Source organism: Aythya ferina (assembly GCF_964211825.1).
Source record: "Aythya ferina genome assembly, chromosome: 5".
In the NCBI taxonomy this organism is placed as follows: domain Eukaryota; kingdom Metazoa; phylum Chordata; class Aves; order Anseriformes; family Anatidae; genus Aythya; species Aythya ferina.
Genome location: NC_140301.1, coordinates 36961542 through 36977912, shown reverse-complemented (window position 1 = coordinate 36977912; position 16371 = coordinate 36961542). Strand labels below are relative to the sequence as shown.

At 39.2% G+C, this 16371-nt stretch overlaps 2 protein-coding genes across 10 annotated transcripts in view; one reads left to right on the top strand and one right to left on the bottom strand.

Annotated features, from left to right (window-relative positions):
* The window catches only part of CEP128 (centrosomal protein 128), a 111420-nt gene extending 96543 nt beyond the window's left edge, over positions 1–14877 (bottom strand). The window contains exons 1-8 of one of the 9 annotated variants that reach the window (XM_084521471.1): positions 14285–14371; positions 13908–14063; positions 10138–10298; positions 8114–8200; positions 7556–7682; positions 6521–6642; positions 4385–4500; positions 3644–3716 (exon numbers count right to left, since the gene is read on the bottom strand). In XM_084521471.1, the coding sequence (XP_084377597.1) occupies positions 3644–3716; positions 4385–4500; positions 6521–6642; positions 7556–7682; positions 8114–8200; positions 10138–10284 (672 nt within the window). In that variant the 5' untranslated portion in view covers positions 10285–10298; positions 13908–14063; positions 14285–14371. Of the gene's footprint in view, positions 1–3643; positions 3717–4384; positions 4501–6520; positions 6643–7555; positions 7683–8113; positions 8201–10137; positions 10299–13277; positions 13325–13575; positions 13592–13907; positions 14234–14284; positions 14415–14686 lie in introns of those variants that run through there. The other 8 variants (XM_084521468.1, XM_084521474.1, XM_084521472.1 and 5 more) reach the window with 8 other exon arrangements.
* Positions 14878–14979: 102 nt separating this feature from the next.
* TSHR (thyroid stimulating hormone receptor) overlaps positions 14980–16371 on the top strand; it is a 78257-nt gene continuing 76865 nt past the window's right edge. The window contains exon 1 of the mRNA XM_084521412.1: positions 14980–15796. The gene's annotated coding sequence lies outside the window, so the exon portion shown is untranslated. The remainder of the gene's footprint in view (positions 15797–16371) is intronic.

The following is a 16371-nucleotide window of genomic DNA, read 5'->3' as shown; positions in this document are numbered from 1 at the left end:
AAAGTAACTGTGTCTCTCTGGGACGTCTTAACCACATGAACTCCATGTGAGATTTGTTTTACTTGACATCTGTCTTTTTCCACAGACATAACCTACACTAACCTTCCAACAGCACCATCTCAACTATGCATCTACTTACTTTGAACAACTCTGTGCTTTGCAGCAGTTGCTTTCTATGTTATTTGGGATGAGCCTTTATATGAGGAGATGGCAACAAAAAAAAGAGGGATACTTTATATAAACAACGTAAATAAACATTTTTTCAGTTGTTTATAGGTCTTTATGGACATCCTCTATAGCTGTTTGAACTAATGTATAGTTCAAACATACAAATTTGTTTCAAGAAAAAAAATCTCAGAACATATCCCAAGATTTCCATTAGTGTTAAAGAACAGATGTGTAGGATACTGTCTCTTAGAAACATCTTAGAGAATACTCTAAGAGGAGAACATAGAATTATGAGTTCCATCATCTATTGAGCTATTTCTAGATAAAAATAAGAGATTTTGATACAGCAGAAGTTGTAGAGTCCGCAGCCTTTTTACCAAAGCTGTACATAGATTCTCAAGTATACGGTCACAAGGAATGGTTGATTTGAAAGAGGCATCCAGCTATGCCTCACCACCTCAGTCATCTTTTTTTTTTTTTTTTTTATGCTAAACTGGAAAAGGCTTCCTTTAAAGTTAACATTGATGTGCATCGATTGTGTGTGTTGGGTCTGTCTGAGCTGGAGTCACCTTTTCCCTGCAGCAGCCCACACAGTGCTGTACTCTGCACTTGTACCTGGAACAGCACTGATATCACTCCAGTGTTGTGTCTATTGCTGCGTAGTGCTGGCACAGCATCAGGACTCCTCCCAAGCCCCCAAGAGCCAGCAGGCTGGGGGTGGGCAAGTGATGGGGAGGGGACATTGCTGGGGCAGCTGACCTAAACCAACCAAAGGGATATTCCATAACACCTGATGTCACACTCAGCAATAAAAGGGGGGGCTCTCGTGGGGGAGGGGGCTGTTCCTCCTGAACAGACACTACACGTTTTGAGGCCCTGCTTCCCAGGACATGGCCGAACACCGCTCGTTGATGGGAAGTAGAGAATAATTTTTTTTTCCCTTTCTCTGTGCTTCCACGTGGACTGACTGTTTCTGTTGTTTCTTTTTTTCCTCCCCATTCCCTTTCCCTCTAATTAAACCTTTCTCATCTCAAACCTCGAGCTCTCTGTGTTGTATTTTCTCCCCCTTCCTCTTTGAGGAGAGGGGGAGTGAGAGAGCGGTTGTGGTGGAGCTCGGCTGCCCACCTGAGTAAAACCACCACATTGTGTCGTGTAACTCTCTAATATAGGGGGAAAAAAGCAGTCAGCTTCAACATCAAAAAGGTTCTCAAATCATAAACCTCTAATAAATAAATTCTAAGCAAGTAACTCAGACTGACTGTATCGAAGAGACCTTGGACATTTATTATCACATTTTTGTAGTTTATATATAAGCAGTTTTCATACAGTACTGACCATTCTGAACAGTACAGCTGTAAGAATGTGGTTACAAGTCCCTACAGAAATGAAGGCTTAAGGACCCTAAGCTGAAACAAATGTTCCTGCTACAAACTCATTCCGTCAAATTATCAAGATTTCAAATTGACAATTTACAGTCAAAACCCCTAAAATAGAATACAAATAAAAAGATGGTAACATTGAAGATGATAAACAACCTCTCTGAAGTGAAGTAATAAAGACACAACTAATAAGTAAAGTAGTATCGTACAGAACTATCGTTAGATGCATTTGTATCCTAGTATTGTTCCCTAGACATTTACTTTTTGACCTTCCATCATACAGGGCTAGGTCTCTCCTTTCCGCATAACCCTTCTGCAAACTGAACAACAGCAATTGCTTTAACCTTCAAAAGAGGGATCTAAATGAATGACCTGCCTTCTCCATCCTCCACCCTTCTGGTTTTCCCTCTATTTTGCCCATGTTCTTCCTACAGTTAATGAACAGCAATGAGTAGAACATTCCTGTTGAAGTCGTATTAGTCCTACCCAGGAAAACCATGTGACTGCAGCCAACTGCAGAAATCTTATCTTCATTAAAAGTGTTTCATTAAACATTTCAGCTTTCAAAGCTTTATGGGATGATAGTTTCTCTCACAAATAGAAGACTTCTTTTTAACAGTAAGAGGAATATCAAAGAAGAATACTGAAGGCTTCTTTGTTACAGTTCTCTCTTTTGCTTGTCTCAGAATAAAATTGTAGCAACCAATTTCAAATCTTGAAATCCTGCTATAGGAGGTCACAAACCAAAACTAGTTATTTCTTTCATTTATGTAAATACAGTGGTTGCCAGCATTCCAGAGGATTGAGGAGGACGGTTTGTTTCTCTCATTCAACAGCACAGAACAGTTGTGGCGTAGACAGCTGCAGCAGCTGTTTTCTTGTGAATTGTCCTTCTTAAAACTTAGAGCTTGCTTATTTCCTGGTGCATCAGAGGAAAAAAAAGTATGTAGAGAAGCAGGACACAACACTCATAGGAAGCTGTAAGTATCAAAGAATTCCTTACCATATAAACAGTGCTAACATTCTAACAAGGACAGCCTGTTAAATTCTTCTACAACAGCTGAAGAGGAAAGTCGTCTTCCACTGATGGATTCTATCATGTTAAGTGTATAACTGGTCTTGAGAGATCACAGCCTCTTGAATCCCTCTCTTATTTCATCTACAGTCAGGAATTTACACAAAAACAATTACTAAGTCTGTTGGTGCCAAGAAGCAGCCCTTGCCAACAATACTGATATCGGTGACACATGCATCACTAAAGCTCTTGCCAGGTCCTTTAGTACCAATTCATGCAATTTTAGGGAAGGATGGTCCACCTAGGAGAAAATAACACTTGCTCTGAGATGTTAGCATGGCTACTGATATCACATTAGCATTTACATAAAGCATAGACTCAAGTCTTCAAGTCAAGACCTATCTGCAGGATTTTTACCTCCTAACTAGATTTTCAGCTTCCCTTGTGCCTACAGCAATACTGCTTTGACTTGCGTCTCAAGAGCTGATCTCCTCCATATTTGAGTGATATAGACTAGAGTATCTCCTTCCAGCAGATACAAGAGGCAAAAAGTAAGAGACTTCATCATGGCTGCGCTTCCTCCTTTGATTTGTCAGAGCCTCCAGAGAAAATTATAGCCACAAGAGACATTTCCCTTTCAAAAGGCTTCACAGATAAGGACTGAAAAGGACAGGGAGAGAAGGAGGAAGAGGAATCAATATTATTACTCAGATTCCATGGTTATCATGGAAGTTCTTCAACATGGCAAAAACTAACTTGTATATTTCAAAAGCTATCTGTTCACACCAATGTTCAAAGTTAAACAACAGTTTTCTCTAAAAACATGATTTCTCAGAGAGAATTTCACTATATACACATTTGTAAAACATTCACTTTCAGTTTAAACAAGCACCTGAGATACAGGCACTTGTTTTGCTGATTTCATTATGGAAGGTTAACAATCACCAATCCTAACCTAGATAGAATCCTGTTCAGATATACACCAATACATAGTACTAATTACCAAAACATATATTATACTAATAACCCATATCCTGCTTAGACCATTAAATAGAAATCTTTTCATGTTATTCACACTCACCGTTTCTCGTCTTTGGGACTCAGTAAGCTTTTCAGACAATTCTGCTAGAGTTTTTCTCATTTCTGCATCAGTCCTTCACAGAAAAATACAGGTAAGACTTATATTCTGCAGTGCAAAAACTAAATATCAACTATGATAATTTTAAGCAGCAACAATTTCATGGATTTTTAGGTTACTCCGAGTCATTCTACGGCTTCTAAAACCCTAGCATAATTAGAGACCAGCCTCAAGTGGAAAATTCATTATAGAAAGCATTTCCATTCCTCTAGTGAAGACATCAGAGCATCTAAGTAGAAAGACTAGGTATCAGGTCAACAAGTATAAAATTATGAACATGTCAACACAATCCTTTTGAATAGGACTAGTTCTTACTAGGAATTAGAAGACTAATTCCTGTTACTGTGATTAGACAAAGCACCGTATGTTGAGACAGCACATACTAAAAAAAAAATTATGGCCTGCATAAGAGCTTATCCTCAATAGACTCCAGTATCAAGAAAAATAAAGGAAAGTTTTAGTAAAAGAAATTCCCAAGTCCCTGTCTTTTTGTCCACATATAAAAAGAGGGAGGTAGCCATGTATACTATACAAATCAATGTGTGTGCATCATTTATACATATAAACATTGGATGAGATTACGGGTAATGAACCTTTCATAGTACTGGTTTCACCTGTACCACTCTCCAACATTATTTTGTTTTAATACAAAAGAACACAGGAATTTAAGAATTATTTATTCACATGGAAGTTATATTCTGTTTATACCGGTTTCTTCTTGAAAGCTCCCGACTGATGTCATCTCCTAGACGAACTTGTTCACTACTGAGATCTCGAAGAGACTGGTGGAAAGAATGCAGCTGTAAATTAAAGTACAGAAATTGCACCAAATTTTAAGGATGCTTTTATCTGTGATATTCCAAAAATACATATATACATGCTTTTAAAAAGAAAATATTAAATGAAGTGCAGCAGATTATTTTTATCTGGAAAATAACAAAATTGCATGAATTGAAGAGCAGCCTGGATGAAGCCTGTATGCTTCTGTTTCTATCAGCTCTTCACAAAACTTGCTCATCCAGTTTAATTTCTAGTACATGATTTGCTAAAACAAGTTTCCCGACTATATTTTTTCTATTCTTCAGACCTTGTTCATTTCAGTTACTTTACATTGTACCATCTTTTTAATTTAATACAAGATAAATTGAAATATCTGAACAGGTGGCATCAGGACAAACTAAATAAATACTAGTATGAATGAGACAAAGTTCTGCTCAGCTACGTAAACTACTATAGAAGCACAGCATGTAAAATTGCAAGTGACCAAGTAGAGCACTACGATGTTTTCAGAAACTACCAAGGCACTGAGGAATTCTATTTTACTTTGCCCAAGATTTCTATATACTATCTTAGAAAGGTTTTTTCCAGAGTTGGAAAAAAAAAACAAACCACCATTTTCCTCAATAAAATGTCACATTTAGATTCCTGTTTCCCTTATTTAGCAGACTAGTTTATAGTCATTATAAACTATATAGTTTATAATGACTTAACATTATAGTCATATAATGTGTATAATAACATTATAGTCATTGTAGTAAAAGCTTTTAAGAGAGAGAATAGAAAGGTAATAGGTCATCCACCCTTCATGGGAGGAAAAAAAAAAAAAAAAGCAACAGCTTAAGCACCAGAGTGCTGTAAACAGCTCAGTGGTTAGGGCCACTGTTTGGGAAAACCCTCACTTATAACATCTCCTTGTTCTATATGCAAGACTTTAAACTGAATCTTCCACAGCCCAGCTGATTGCCCTCAATATTCAGGCACAGGCATCAACCTCTCCCCTGTGTGACAGACCAGGAATTTCAGCCTGGTCTAGGAGGCTTTGACAAACACAATACATCTTCAGAATGTATCAGTTTGAGAAGGACAAAGATTCAAATGTGTCAAAAATCCATTTCGCTAGAAAATTACCTTCGCCAGAAGCAGTCAGAACAGAAGAAAGGGGCTGTGGTTATATAAATAAGAAAGAGCTGAAGCTTTTTTTTTTTTTATTTGAGTAGTGCTACTCTATCTCTGCCCCAATTTCTGCCTATGGTCATAACAAATGGCTATTTCTAGAGAGTTCAACATTCCTCAAAACACTGTAGTGTTTTTTTGTTTGTTTTTTATAAAATACCTGATGATCCAGTAAAGCTATATTCACTCAATGGAAAGCAAGGGTAAGGAATAAACTAGCAGTCATCATAAAAATAAGAAAAAAAACTATATATTTACACCTTCACTTAATGTAAACCATTAAAGTAGTTAATTCATATTTTCTGAAGAGTCTGCAGGTAGACATGACTGGAGAGGTCTGAAAATCAACCATGCCATACACATCCTCTCACACCCACAACAATTGCCTGAAGTACTGAGTTAAATTATCCTACTCACAGGTCAGATTTAGAATTAAAATGAAGAACTAGCTGACTACAGATCAGTTCAGACTAGACTGAAGTGAATGGCAAAAGCAGTGAGATCCAGTGCTATTAACTAAAGAGCAATCCCCTCTATAGCTACACCAGATTTCAGCATATGCATAATGCTAATTAAATATTCAGATATTATTTCTGTCTCCTATGTTGCCCAAAAAGTTACAGAAATCATTTTCATAACTTTTGACATTACTACCATCTGTACCTTTTTATCTATAAAGATAAATTTGCATGAAATTTTTTGACACTGATAGATATGATAGATGACTGTCATGAAACATGGCACAGAACATTGAAAGGGCACTTCACAGCTGTAAAATTCTTAGTTTTATCATTTGATTTAACATTAAAGAGCCTGGTAACCACGTATTGCTTGCGTAGGGAAATAGCTTCCCATTAGTGGTCTTACCTGGTCCAAATTATCTGCCTCATTGACGAATCGAACACTTGCAGATCTAGATCTTCGATGTCTACTGTCCTGTGAGTCTCCATAATCCCTGAGAGGAGAAGTAGGCAGGAAGTGGCGGTTCCCTTTATAAAAGAAATAAATAAGAAAGACAAAGCTTTGTACAGGAAACATTTAATTTTACTTTGAGAAAAACTCATGTTTCATCTTGCCAATATGAAATACGTTATAAACAAAAGAATTACTAAAGGTACATAAAATGCATGGACATATAGTTGAAATATTTTTGAATATTTAGATATATGAGATGGGCAATAAAGAGAAGGAGCTTTCCTTTGTTCCTCCAAGAATTAGGTAGACTTTTTTATTCAAATTTTATTTGCCCAAGCAATGTTTTTTCCTCTATTTGGATCTACTGCAGTTTCAAACTATGCCACAGATTTTACACCAGAAAAAAACCAGAAAACTTTAAAGTTTTCTACTAAAATATATTAAATGCTATTTCTGGAAAGAATATTCCTCTCAAATACACCTTTCCTGCCCTCCAAAATAATTAAATTTAAGAGATGTAGAAGAAAAAAAACTACTTTTCTGTATATTATACATTGGTTTATTTTTTTCCTTTTCCACTAAGCCTTATACAATTTTACCTACATATCCATAACCTTATGCATTTAAAATTCATGTTTTCATTTTGCTGTGAAGCAAGCTTCAGAAACTGCAAAACATTTTTGATTCGACTTACATTTACCTACAAATCATAAAGTGGGTAAGACAGTTTTCATGTATCAATGTTTCATTTGATCTCTTGAGATATCAGCAGGAAAAAAACAAAACATGCAATGGAAATCATTTACCTAATAAACAACTGCTTAACTTAATGCAGGTGTCACAGATTTCTAAACTGAATTTCTTTGAAATAATCCATGATATATCTTCATGCCAATACCTTTATACATTTTTATTTTCAATTTCTTCATTCAATATAATATCAATACAACATAATTTAAGTACACTCAAGCACCTTAAGTATTTTACCTGAAACTGCTTCTCCATCCAGATCACTAGGGTACAAGCTTGAGAGAGAAGCACTTCTCATTCCAGAGCTTCGGTTTAATCTTTGACTCCTTAACTGACCTATAGACTGTTCCAGCGTTTCTTTTAACTGCAAAGAAATTACATTTTACTGAAATATGAACACAGACACATACGAAAACACATATGCAAGATATTTTTCAGAAAAAATGGTCATTAAGAAAATCAGAGCCCTTTTTTAGCCTAGTGCCATTATGGATTAATAACAGCTTTTCTTATTTATCTCATACTATACTACCATACTATAATATAAACTGGTTTATAAGCTCCAAATAGAAGAGTAATAAAGCTACAAAAAATGCTAGTTTCGTTATATAACAAACTACTACAGTTTGTTTTATACTGTTCAAATAAATATGAAAAGTTTCTGTTCGTGTCTTCTTAACTCTTGATATATTCTGTGCATTGCTTCAAAGTTTTCAGCTATGAATGCTATTAGGTAAAAAAAAAAAAAAAAAAAAAAAAGATTTAAGAAGTTAAGATAAACTGAAAGTTGCTCACAGTTGCTATTGCTTCCGTTTGTTCCTTGTTGTATTCTCTGTATTGTCCTAGTAAATGGTCAACATGTCTCAGATTTCTGTTGGTATCCTTAAAAAAAAAAGTTTGAGGAAGAAAAGTCAAAATAGAAACTTCCAACAGCTGTCTTTACTATTCTTCATTTATAAAATGAAGAATATATATATATATATATTATATATATATATATATATATTTTATAAAACACTAATAAAACAAGTATTTTTTCTGTAGGGTCTTAGCATTCCAAAATTCCAAATCCTAGTCAAGTAGACAGAATCCGAAGATGTACAGTGCAGCTAAAGGAACAAAACTGAACACTACATATGCAAGTGAGGACTCAGGTTCAGACAAAAAGTGTGTACATTTTCAACCACTCTCCAGAAAAATATTTTTATCCAAAGATCTTACAGTACTTAATTCTATTTTGTGGGCAGGTAAACTGAGAAATAGCAAGTTTTTGAAGATAAGCATATTGAGCAAAGGTAAGGAAGTTCACCAAGCAGGCAACCGAAAACAGAGCTACAGCAGATATTCTAAAGACACCCATTAAAACATTCACCTCAAGAAAAAAAATAAGAAATTATTAAGGCTGTAAGGTGACATCCCTCTGATGGCAGGAAATAGGCCTCTTAAATAGGATTTAAGAGGAAAAAACTGGCCATGTTAACATGCTCTCCAAAAGCCACTGCAAGATTATTCAGCCCTCAAGACTACATTTGTCTGTGCCATGTACAGCATTTGTCACAGCCTGTAATAAACCACAAAAGCTATACAATAATGGAAAGGACTGCCTGGTTAAAGATGACCAAGTCAAAACATACTTATTGCATTCTTTACTGTGGAACACCTTGGTCAAGTTCCATCATTTAGTTTATATAGCACAATTTCTTAGCAGCTCAAGGCACCTTAAACCAGACTGTGACAGTCCTACCCTTCCCTTCAACATATTTTTTCCTCCTCCTCTTCCTCTATACAAGCACTCCTGTGACCAGATGAACAGGATCAGGTAGCAGATCTGCTAAAAAGCAGTACAAAATAAGCAATTAGCTTAAAATCAGAATCTTAGAAGAGCAGCTAGAAAGAGATTAGACAAGAACAGGACAATTCTGAAGAGTGCCTTTTAAAAAAATATTGTCAGTTTACATTCTTATTAACTCATCTCTTTCTAGCTTAATGATCATTTTCCAGACAAAAAGTTCTCAAATATAAATTAACCATTGAATATGCATTTTTCTCTTCTCACAGTGTATATATACAGGCCAAACAATAATTAAACACAAGTGATAATGCACAAGCCCTTTAAGTCCTCAGAACTATCAGCTAGAACAGTTATTTTCACCATACAGATTTTTTTTTTTTCTTCCATACTGAAGAATGTTAATGAATTTTGAAGTGACAAATGGTGTCAAGGGAGCAAAATGTCTCCTCCTATACACAAAACAGTTTCAGAAGCCTTGTCTGCTGCCTTCACTGAAGAAGCAGGAAGCAGATTAACGCTCTCCTACTTAGGGATGAATCCATTATAAGTTTACACACACTGCTTCTCACAATGCTGTGCCACATCTAGAAATAATTTCAGTTGTAAGCTCTATTATGAGCAATAGAGTACCTACATATTTTCTTTAGTTAGAACTTAGAAATTTTATACAGTACAAGACAGTTAAGAGGGGGCTGGAGTTTTCTACTACAAAATTCAATGCCTCTTCTAACAATCTGTAAAGGTTAATTTTGCATTATTCATTTTGCTAGTTTTATAAACGCCATTGCCAAACACATCATTGTTTCTTAGAATATTCTATTACACTTTCATACAGTTGTTATCTCAGACCACAGCAAGCCACCTACTTTCAGCTCAGAGGCAATATGATCAGTTTCATAAACCCTTTTGGTTTGCACAGAAAGCAACATTTCCCAGCACTACAGTATTTTGCCAAACTTCAGAAGTGGAAACTAGACTCTATTTTACATACTCTAAATATACTTTAAAACTGTATTTTGTAAGCAACCTGTAAAGTGCTTGCTAAAGTATGTATCTTCTCTGTAACTTCTTCAGCACCATTGTTCCGAGTTCTGTTGAGGGATGCCCTCAAAGGTGGCTGCCTTCTTATTCGACTCCTAAGAAAGTCATCTGAATCACTGGATGAGTGTGCCATTAGTATCTTGAAACCTAGGTAGGAAGACCAGAAAAGGTAACAAATGTTAAATCCTGATTGTTACTGAACAGATTCAACTTGCACAACATTGCCAAAGCAAAACTACTCAGACTACTGTATTAGAATCGTATCACAGAATGGCTTGGGTTGGAAGACACCTTGAAGACCATCCAGTTCCAACCTCCCTGCCATTGGCAGGGATGCCACCCACTAGGTCAGGTCACCCAGGGCCTCGTCCAGCCTGGCCTTGAACACCTGCAGGGATCAAGCATCCACAACTTCTCTGGGCAATGTGTTCCCATGCCTCACCACCCTCTAAGTGAAGAATTTCCTCCTATCATCTAAATCCCCCCTCTTCTACTTTAAAACCATTCCCCCTTGTCCTCTTATTATCTGCCCAAGCAAAAAGTCGCTCTCCATCTTTTTCATAAGCCCCCTTTAAGTATTGAAAAGCTGCCGTAAGGTCGCCCCTGGGTCTTTTCCAGGCTGAACAGGCCCAGCTCTCTAAACCTTTCTTCACAAGAGAGGTGTTTGTCATTCATTAGCAGGATGTACTTTTGAAGCAGGATGTACTTTTGGAGCTGATCTACCAACTGTTCCTCAGTTATTATGCTTGTTCACACCATGAAGCAGTGGCCAAGACGCAAGAAGCAGAGCCCATTAGGACAGAATTAAACTAATAGATGCACCCTCATCACAGCCAGGTGTTCAGTACCCAGGCTAAGACCATAGCCCAAAACAAATTCTCTCTGAAAAACATACAGTGGAGACATCAGGAGAGCAGAGGAAAATTGATGATGAAGCCCTCAGGAGGCAAGGCAGTTGGACTCAATGATCTTTGTAGGTCCCTTCCAGCTGAGCTATTGTGTTTTTATCCTAGCAGAACAGAATTTCCTCCTTGCCTCACACTAATTTCTAAGCTATATTCAGACCAGCTGGGCTCAACTAGGACAGTAACTCCAGATAACTAATTGTGGGAAGCAAGTCTAAGAACCAGTGTATTTAAGGAGTTTAGGAGAACTGGAGATACTACGGAAGAAGGCAATGCAGTGTCATTAAAAGAAGGCAAAGGAAAGAAAATCCACTTGAAGTTATATGGAACTTTTTTGCTCAAACTATTATGCACTGCAGCAGTTTGCCTAGAGGTCACAGAATCACTGTCAATAAGATTGGTGTTGACCACGTATATTTGGAGAGTAAGTCTGAATCTACTTTGGGGAAAAGGAAATAGGCCAGCACAATTTTGAATTCCTTTCGGTCCTGTAGCAGACAAAAAATAAATAAATAAAGCCACAGTAAAGGTATCATTCTTCTAACCATTAATGCAGAAGTTTAACTCCCCCTCCTCATCTAAGGAGGGGGAGTGAGAGAGTGGTTGTGGTGTTTAGCTGCCTAGCACAGTAAAACCAGCACAGTAAAACCACCACACCCAGTGGAACTAGATTCAATTGCTATGATATATTTTATATATGTGCCACTCAACGTTTTTCCAGAGTTGTATACTACATTTTTATGATGTAAATTTCTGTCTGCCAGACTTGTACAGAAACCTTTTTGACATGAAAGAGTAAATCAACATAATCAGTTTGTGCTCAAGTACACCAATATTCCTTACAACTCTTTTCTGAAATGATGAATTTATCACATCCTCCCTGCCCTTATCTCACTAAAGCCTGTTCTTCCTGCCTATATCAGCATTCACTGCTCCAGAACTTCTCACTCCAATCAGCTGAAATGAAGCCTAAATGTGGCTGAGGAAGCACAAACATTGTGCATTAGCAAAAAGGTAACATGGAGAATTTTGAAGGGCAGAGAAAAAGAAAAGAATTAACCACTGGTACCAAAGCAACGTGTACTAATTTTCATTTTTACTATGTCTTGTTAATCACGATAACAAGCTTTATTTTCCTTGTCAGTCTTTACTGGAACTTCACGTAGGTATCAGTGAGATCCCCATTCTAGGGCACAAACCAGAAGTATCACTGATAAGCATGAAACAATACTTCTCCTGAACAGATCTGGCATCACCTGTTCTAGAGTAATTTTTAAGTTCCCCTATAACAACACTGTCAGTTCTCTGGGCTTAAACATCTCTTCCTGTTCTCATCCGCCATGCACAAGAAGCAGCACAAGCACTCAAAACCCAATAAACAACAGCTTCAACAAACAGCTTCCGCAAAGCTTAACAAAGGTTCTCAGTTTCAAAGCATTTTTGGAAGATATTTTTAAGACACCAAGCAAAGGAGGGATGGAATTAGTGGTCACACTAACAACGAAACACAAGATCAGTCCCAAGACGGAACAGGAATCCAACCCTGAGACATTAATCCACATGAATCCAGCCTTTACCTGTTCACGTACCTATGCACCAGCATATTTTGCCTGACCCATCACACTTACAGTTGAAACACGTTTAATTTTAATGATCATACCAAATGGTTGATGGTCTGTGCCTGTCATATTTTTTCCTCAACTACAAAGTCATAATAAAAGTTGTTTTGGCAAATTAAATTCTTCAAAACCGCAGTAATAGTTTCACAGGAAGCAAATTCTCTTTTCCTCCCAAACCATGCAGAAAAGCATAGGCTGGATCTACTCTGTATGTAGAATATTGCACAGCAGTACCCCATGAGACTTAGAAAAGCAACCTTAACATTATGCAATTCATACAGCTTGTCTGCGTTGAACTCTTATTTCCACCATGTCACATTTCCTTCTAGATCCACAAGCCCCCAAATAACATCATTTACAACATTACCAGTTTCACATTAGTAAAAACGTGCTTTTTAAGTATACCTTAGTAGATAGAGAAATGAAGTACACATCAGAACACTGAAATGGTCAGAAGTGTTTTAACTCATTTCAAGATGAAATGCTATAAGCCAGCAGAATACTAAAGGGCAGTTATTGCAACTCAGCTGATGGGAACTACATCCTTAAAAATTTCCCAAACTCAAAAGCAACCAAGTCTCTGAACACAATGCTACATTTACCTCTAGGTAGATGAATATGGCAACTCATGTCAGAGGAAAGATAGGCACTGATAAAAAGACAATGAAAAACAATAGTTGACTGATGCACTCAAAACATAATTCTGAGAAGCATCTCAATCATAAGAAATGCACAGAAAAGTTATGACACTGTAGGAAAAATAAAAATAAAGAAGGAAATGATGATTTACAGCAGAAGATATCAATGTTTGTTTTCAGCTGGCCAAAAATAGCTCATTAAGGTACTGGTCAAAGTAGAAAGACAGGCTAGTGAGTGAAGGAAACAGAAGAAATGCTATACACAAGGGCACTTGCAGAAAACTTTCCACTTATGGTTGAGCAGAATTCCTCTTTGCTCCTGCAGGCAACTTAAGAGGAACTGTAGGCACTTATAAGTTGGAGAAGTCTCGCTTCACATAAAGTGACATCCTCATTTTAAAAGGAACTGCAGAAGTTTTATTTTAGATAAAAAAAAAAATAAATAAATAAAACCATACAGAAGAATAAATTTGTAGAAATATTCTGCATGAGCGTTTGCTATAATTTACAAAAAAAATAAAAAAAAAAAAAGAGGAGCATTAACACTTTTCCTAAACCGCTAAACCGATTTTAGCACACAATCATAAAGCCTACCTGACCGAGAATTACTGGTTGCCTTTTTTTGTTTTTTATTGTTACTTTGAGTCCACCTAGACAGATTAAAACATCTTTTGCACCAAGGAAAACGTCAACGCTCAGCATCCGCCTTCCCTGTTGGAACACAGGCGTTTCTGTTTCGTGGGGACGTTCCTGATAAGAGCAAGCACGAAGGCAGCTGACAGTCTCCACAGCAACTGCTCCAGCTCAAGTGAGGAAAAGACAAACTCAGTACACACAGCCTGATCAGTTCTCAAGGGGTTTTATTTGTTTATCTCCACACACGCTACTCCATCGCTAGGAAACTGTGGCTAAAGCCGCGTTTGGAGCCTTATCGCTAAGGCTGAGCTTAACAAAAAAAAAAAAAAACCTACGGCCATTGCAGAAGGGCACAGGACAGCCCCCTCCATTCAGCACTTCTGCTCGAGCCACGAGCAGCTTGCAGGCGGCAGGCAGGCCACACACCACGGCCACATCCCCCCGCCGCGCTTGCAGGGACCACCGCTGCACCCACCCTCCAGGCACGGCCCCTGCCTGACCCACACCCGGGCACAGAGGGCGACCCCTCCGCGCCCAGGTATCGCCGTGCCAGCCTCCCCGCGCCGTGCGCCCACCCACCCCCAACCCTACAGCCTACCCCAGCCCCGAGGGACCCCCTGGGGCTCCCTCCCTTTCCCTTTATCCCTCCCCTCCCGACGCAGCCCCCCGCCCTCCCCAGGCACGCAGCCCCCGCCCCGCAGCACCCCCTCCTCTCCCCTCCCCTCCCCTCACCTCACCTCGCCGCTATGGCAACTTGAACTAGCCGCCTTGCCACCGGCGGCCGCAGCCGCCTTCCGGGAGCTCGGGCACTCCCGCAAGGCTCCATGGGATGTGTAGTCATGCGGCCGGTGTCGGCCATGGAGGAGGCATAGCGGAGGACTTCAGTTCCCAAGAGGCTTTGCGGCGCGGCTGGCAGAGCCGACCGGCGGGTGGCTGCAGGGGTGGTGACTGAAGGCCGGCCCCGCCCTGCCCGCCGGCCGTTGGCACCTCAGAGGCCGCGGCGCAGAGCCGAGGGCGGAGGGCAGGGCGGGGCCCTTCACAGGCCGTGACTGGTGTTTATAAAGGCTTGTAAAAGATACACCTTTACAAAATGCACGTTAACGTTTACAAACATTGACATTTGCCAAAGATGATAGTGAAATAAACAAGAAGTGCTGAAACCAAAGCTGTTGCCCTGTCAAAGCAGGTGTATGTGCCACACGCCACGGGCGTGAGGAGACTGACGCCTGGATGATCCACCTCAAACAGCAGGCGTTTGTGGCAAGGATGATACCTCTGTCCCTCTCCTACAGCTTTTCCTAACTTGTTGCTTTCTGCCAGGCATCTCCCTGGTCATGAATGTTGTATCTACCACCAGTGTGTGCGGTAACAATGAGCAAAAACAGATTACAGTGCTGAAAAGCCTTAAAGAGAGAAAAGTGAAAGAGTGTTTTGAATGATCACAGGAAACATTTGACTGTGTCTCTGAAACTTGGATGGAGCTTGCAACAGTCCTAAAGTCTTAAAATTTGTTTGCAAGTCACCTGTAAGCAAGCACTCAAGCCCAAGGTACATATGATTTTAAACCAACATATGTCCATGCTGCCTTTGGTATCCACTCCAAGGAGCTACCCCAAGCCTCTAAGCACAGTCATAAAGTGTGGCTGATATCCATACCGGCTAGCATCATTCCTGACTTGCAGGACTGTTTGTTGGCTCCCCCACAAGCCTTTAATGCAGCAGGCAGGACTGCATGCTGTACAGTTACAGCACACTTCAGGAATGAGACAGGCCCCACACACTGGCAGCATCCACCAACAGCCCTGGCAATTGCTGCTGGCCCCTGCTGCTGCCTGAGCCGAAGGCAGGTGAGTTACTCTGGGATATAGAACAGAAATGGGATGGTATAACTCACGTCACTGTGAGCTGAAGCATTAGTGAATAATTAGTGAAGAAATGTCATCCCTGGCTTTCAGCACATGACCATTGCCAAGGCCTTTGCTCAGCAAACTGCAGCGTGGTCAAGTTGTGCTGGCAGGCCTAAATACAGGGCAAGAGTCAGAGCTTCTGCTTCTCGTCTCATCTCATGAGGCTGCATATAGAGGTCTCTGAGGAACATGCCCTGAAACTTCCCAAGCTCTCTGAAAGCTTTCCTATCCTCCCACCTTTGCACCTGGCAGTGGGCTTGCTCCTTCATAGTCTTTTGGAATTCATCCATATGCATATTTACTTTCCTGACTCAGTAGTCTCTCGGGCAATCACAGAGTGGTTGAAGGGGTAAGGAGTGTGTCCTGGATGTGGCTGGAGCCAGGAACTAATTTTAAGATATCTATAGAGGAGAAAAATAATATGATGAATTATTTGTTTGCTTTTGTAATAAAGATATTAAATCTAAGTGAATAGGATTGCTACAGAATTTCTCTTCAGTTTAGAGTATGTGTGA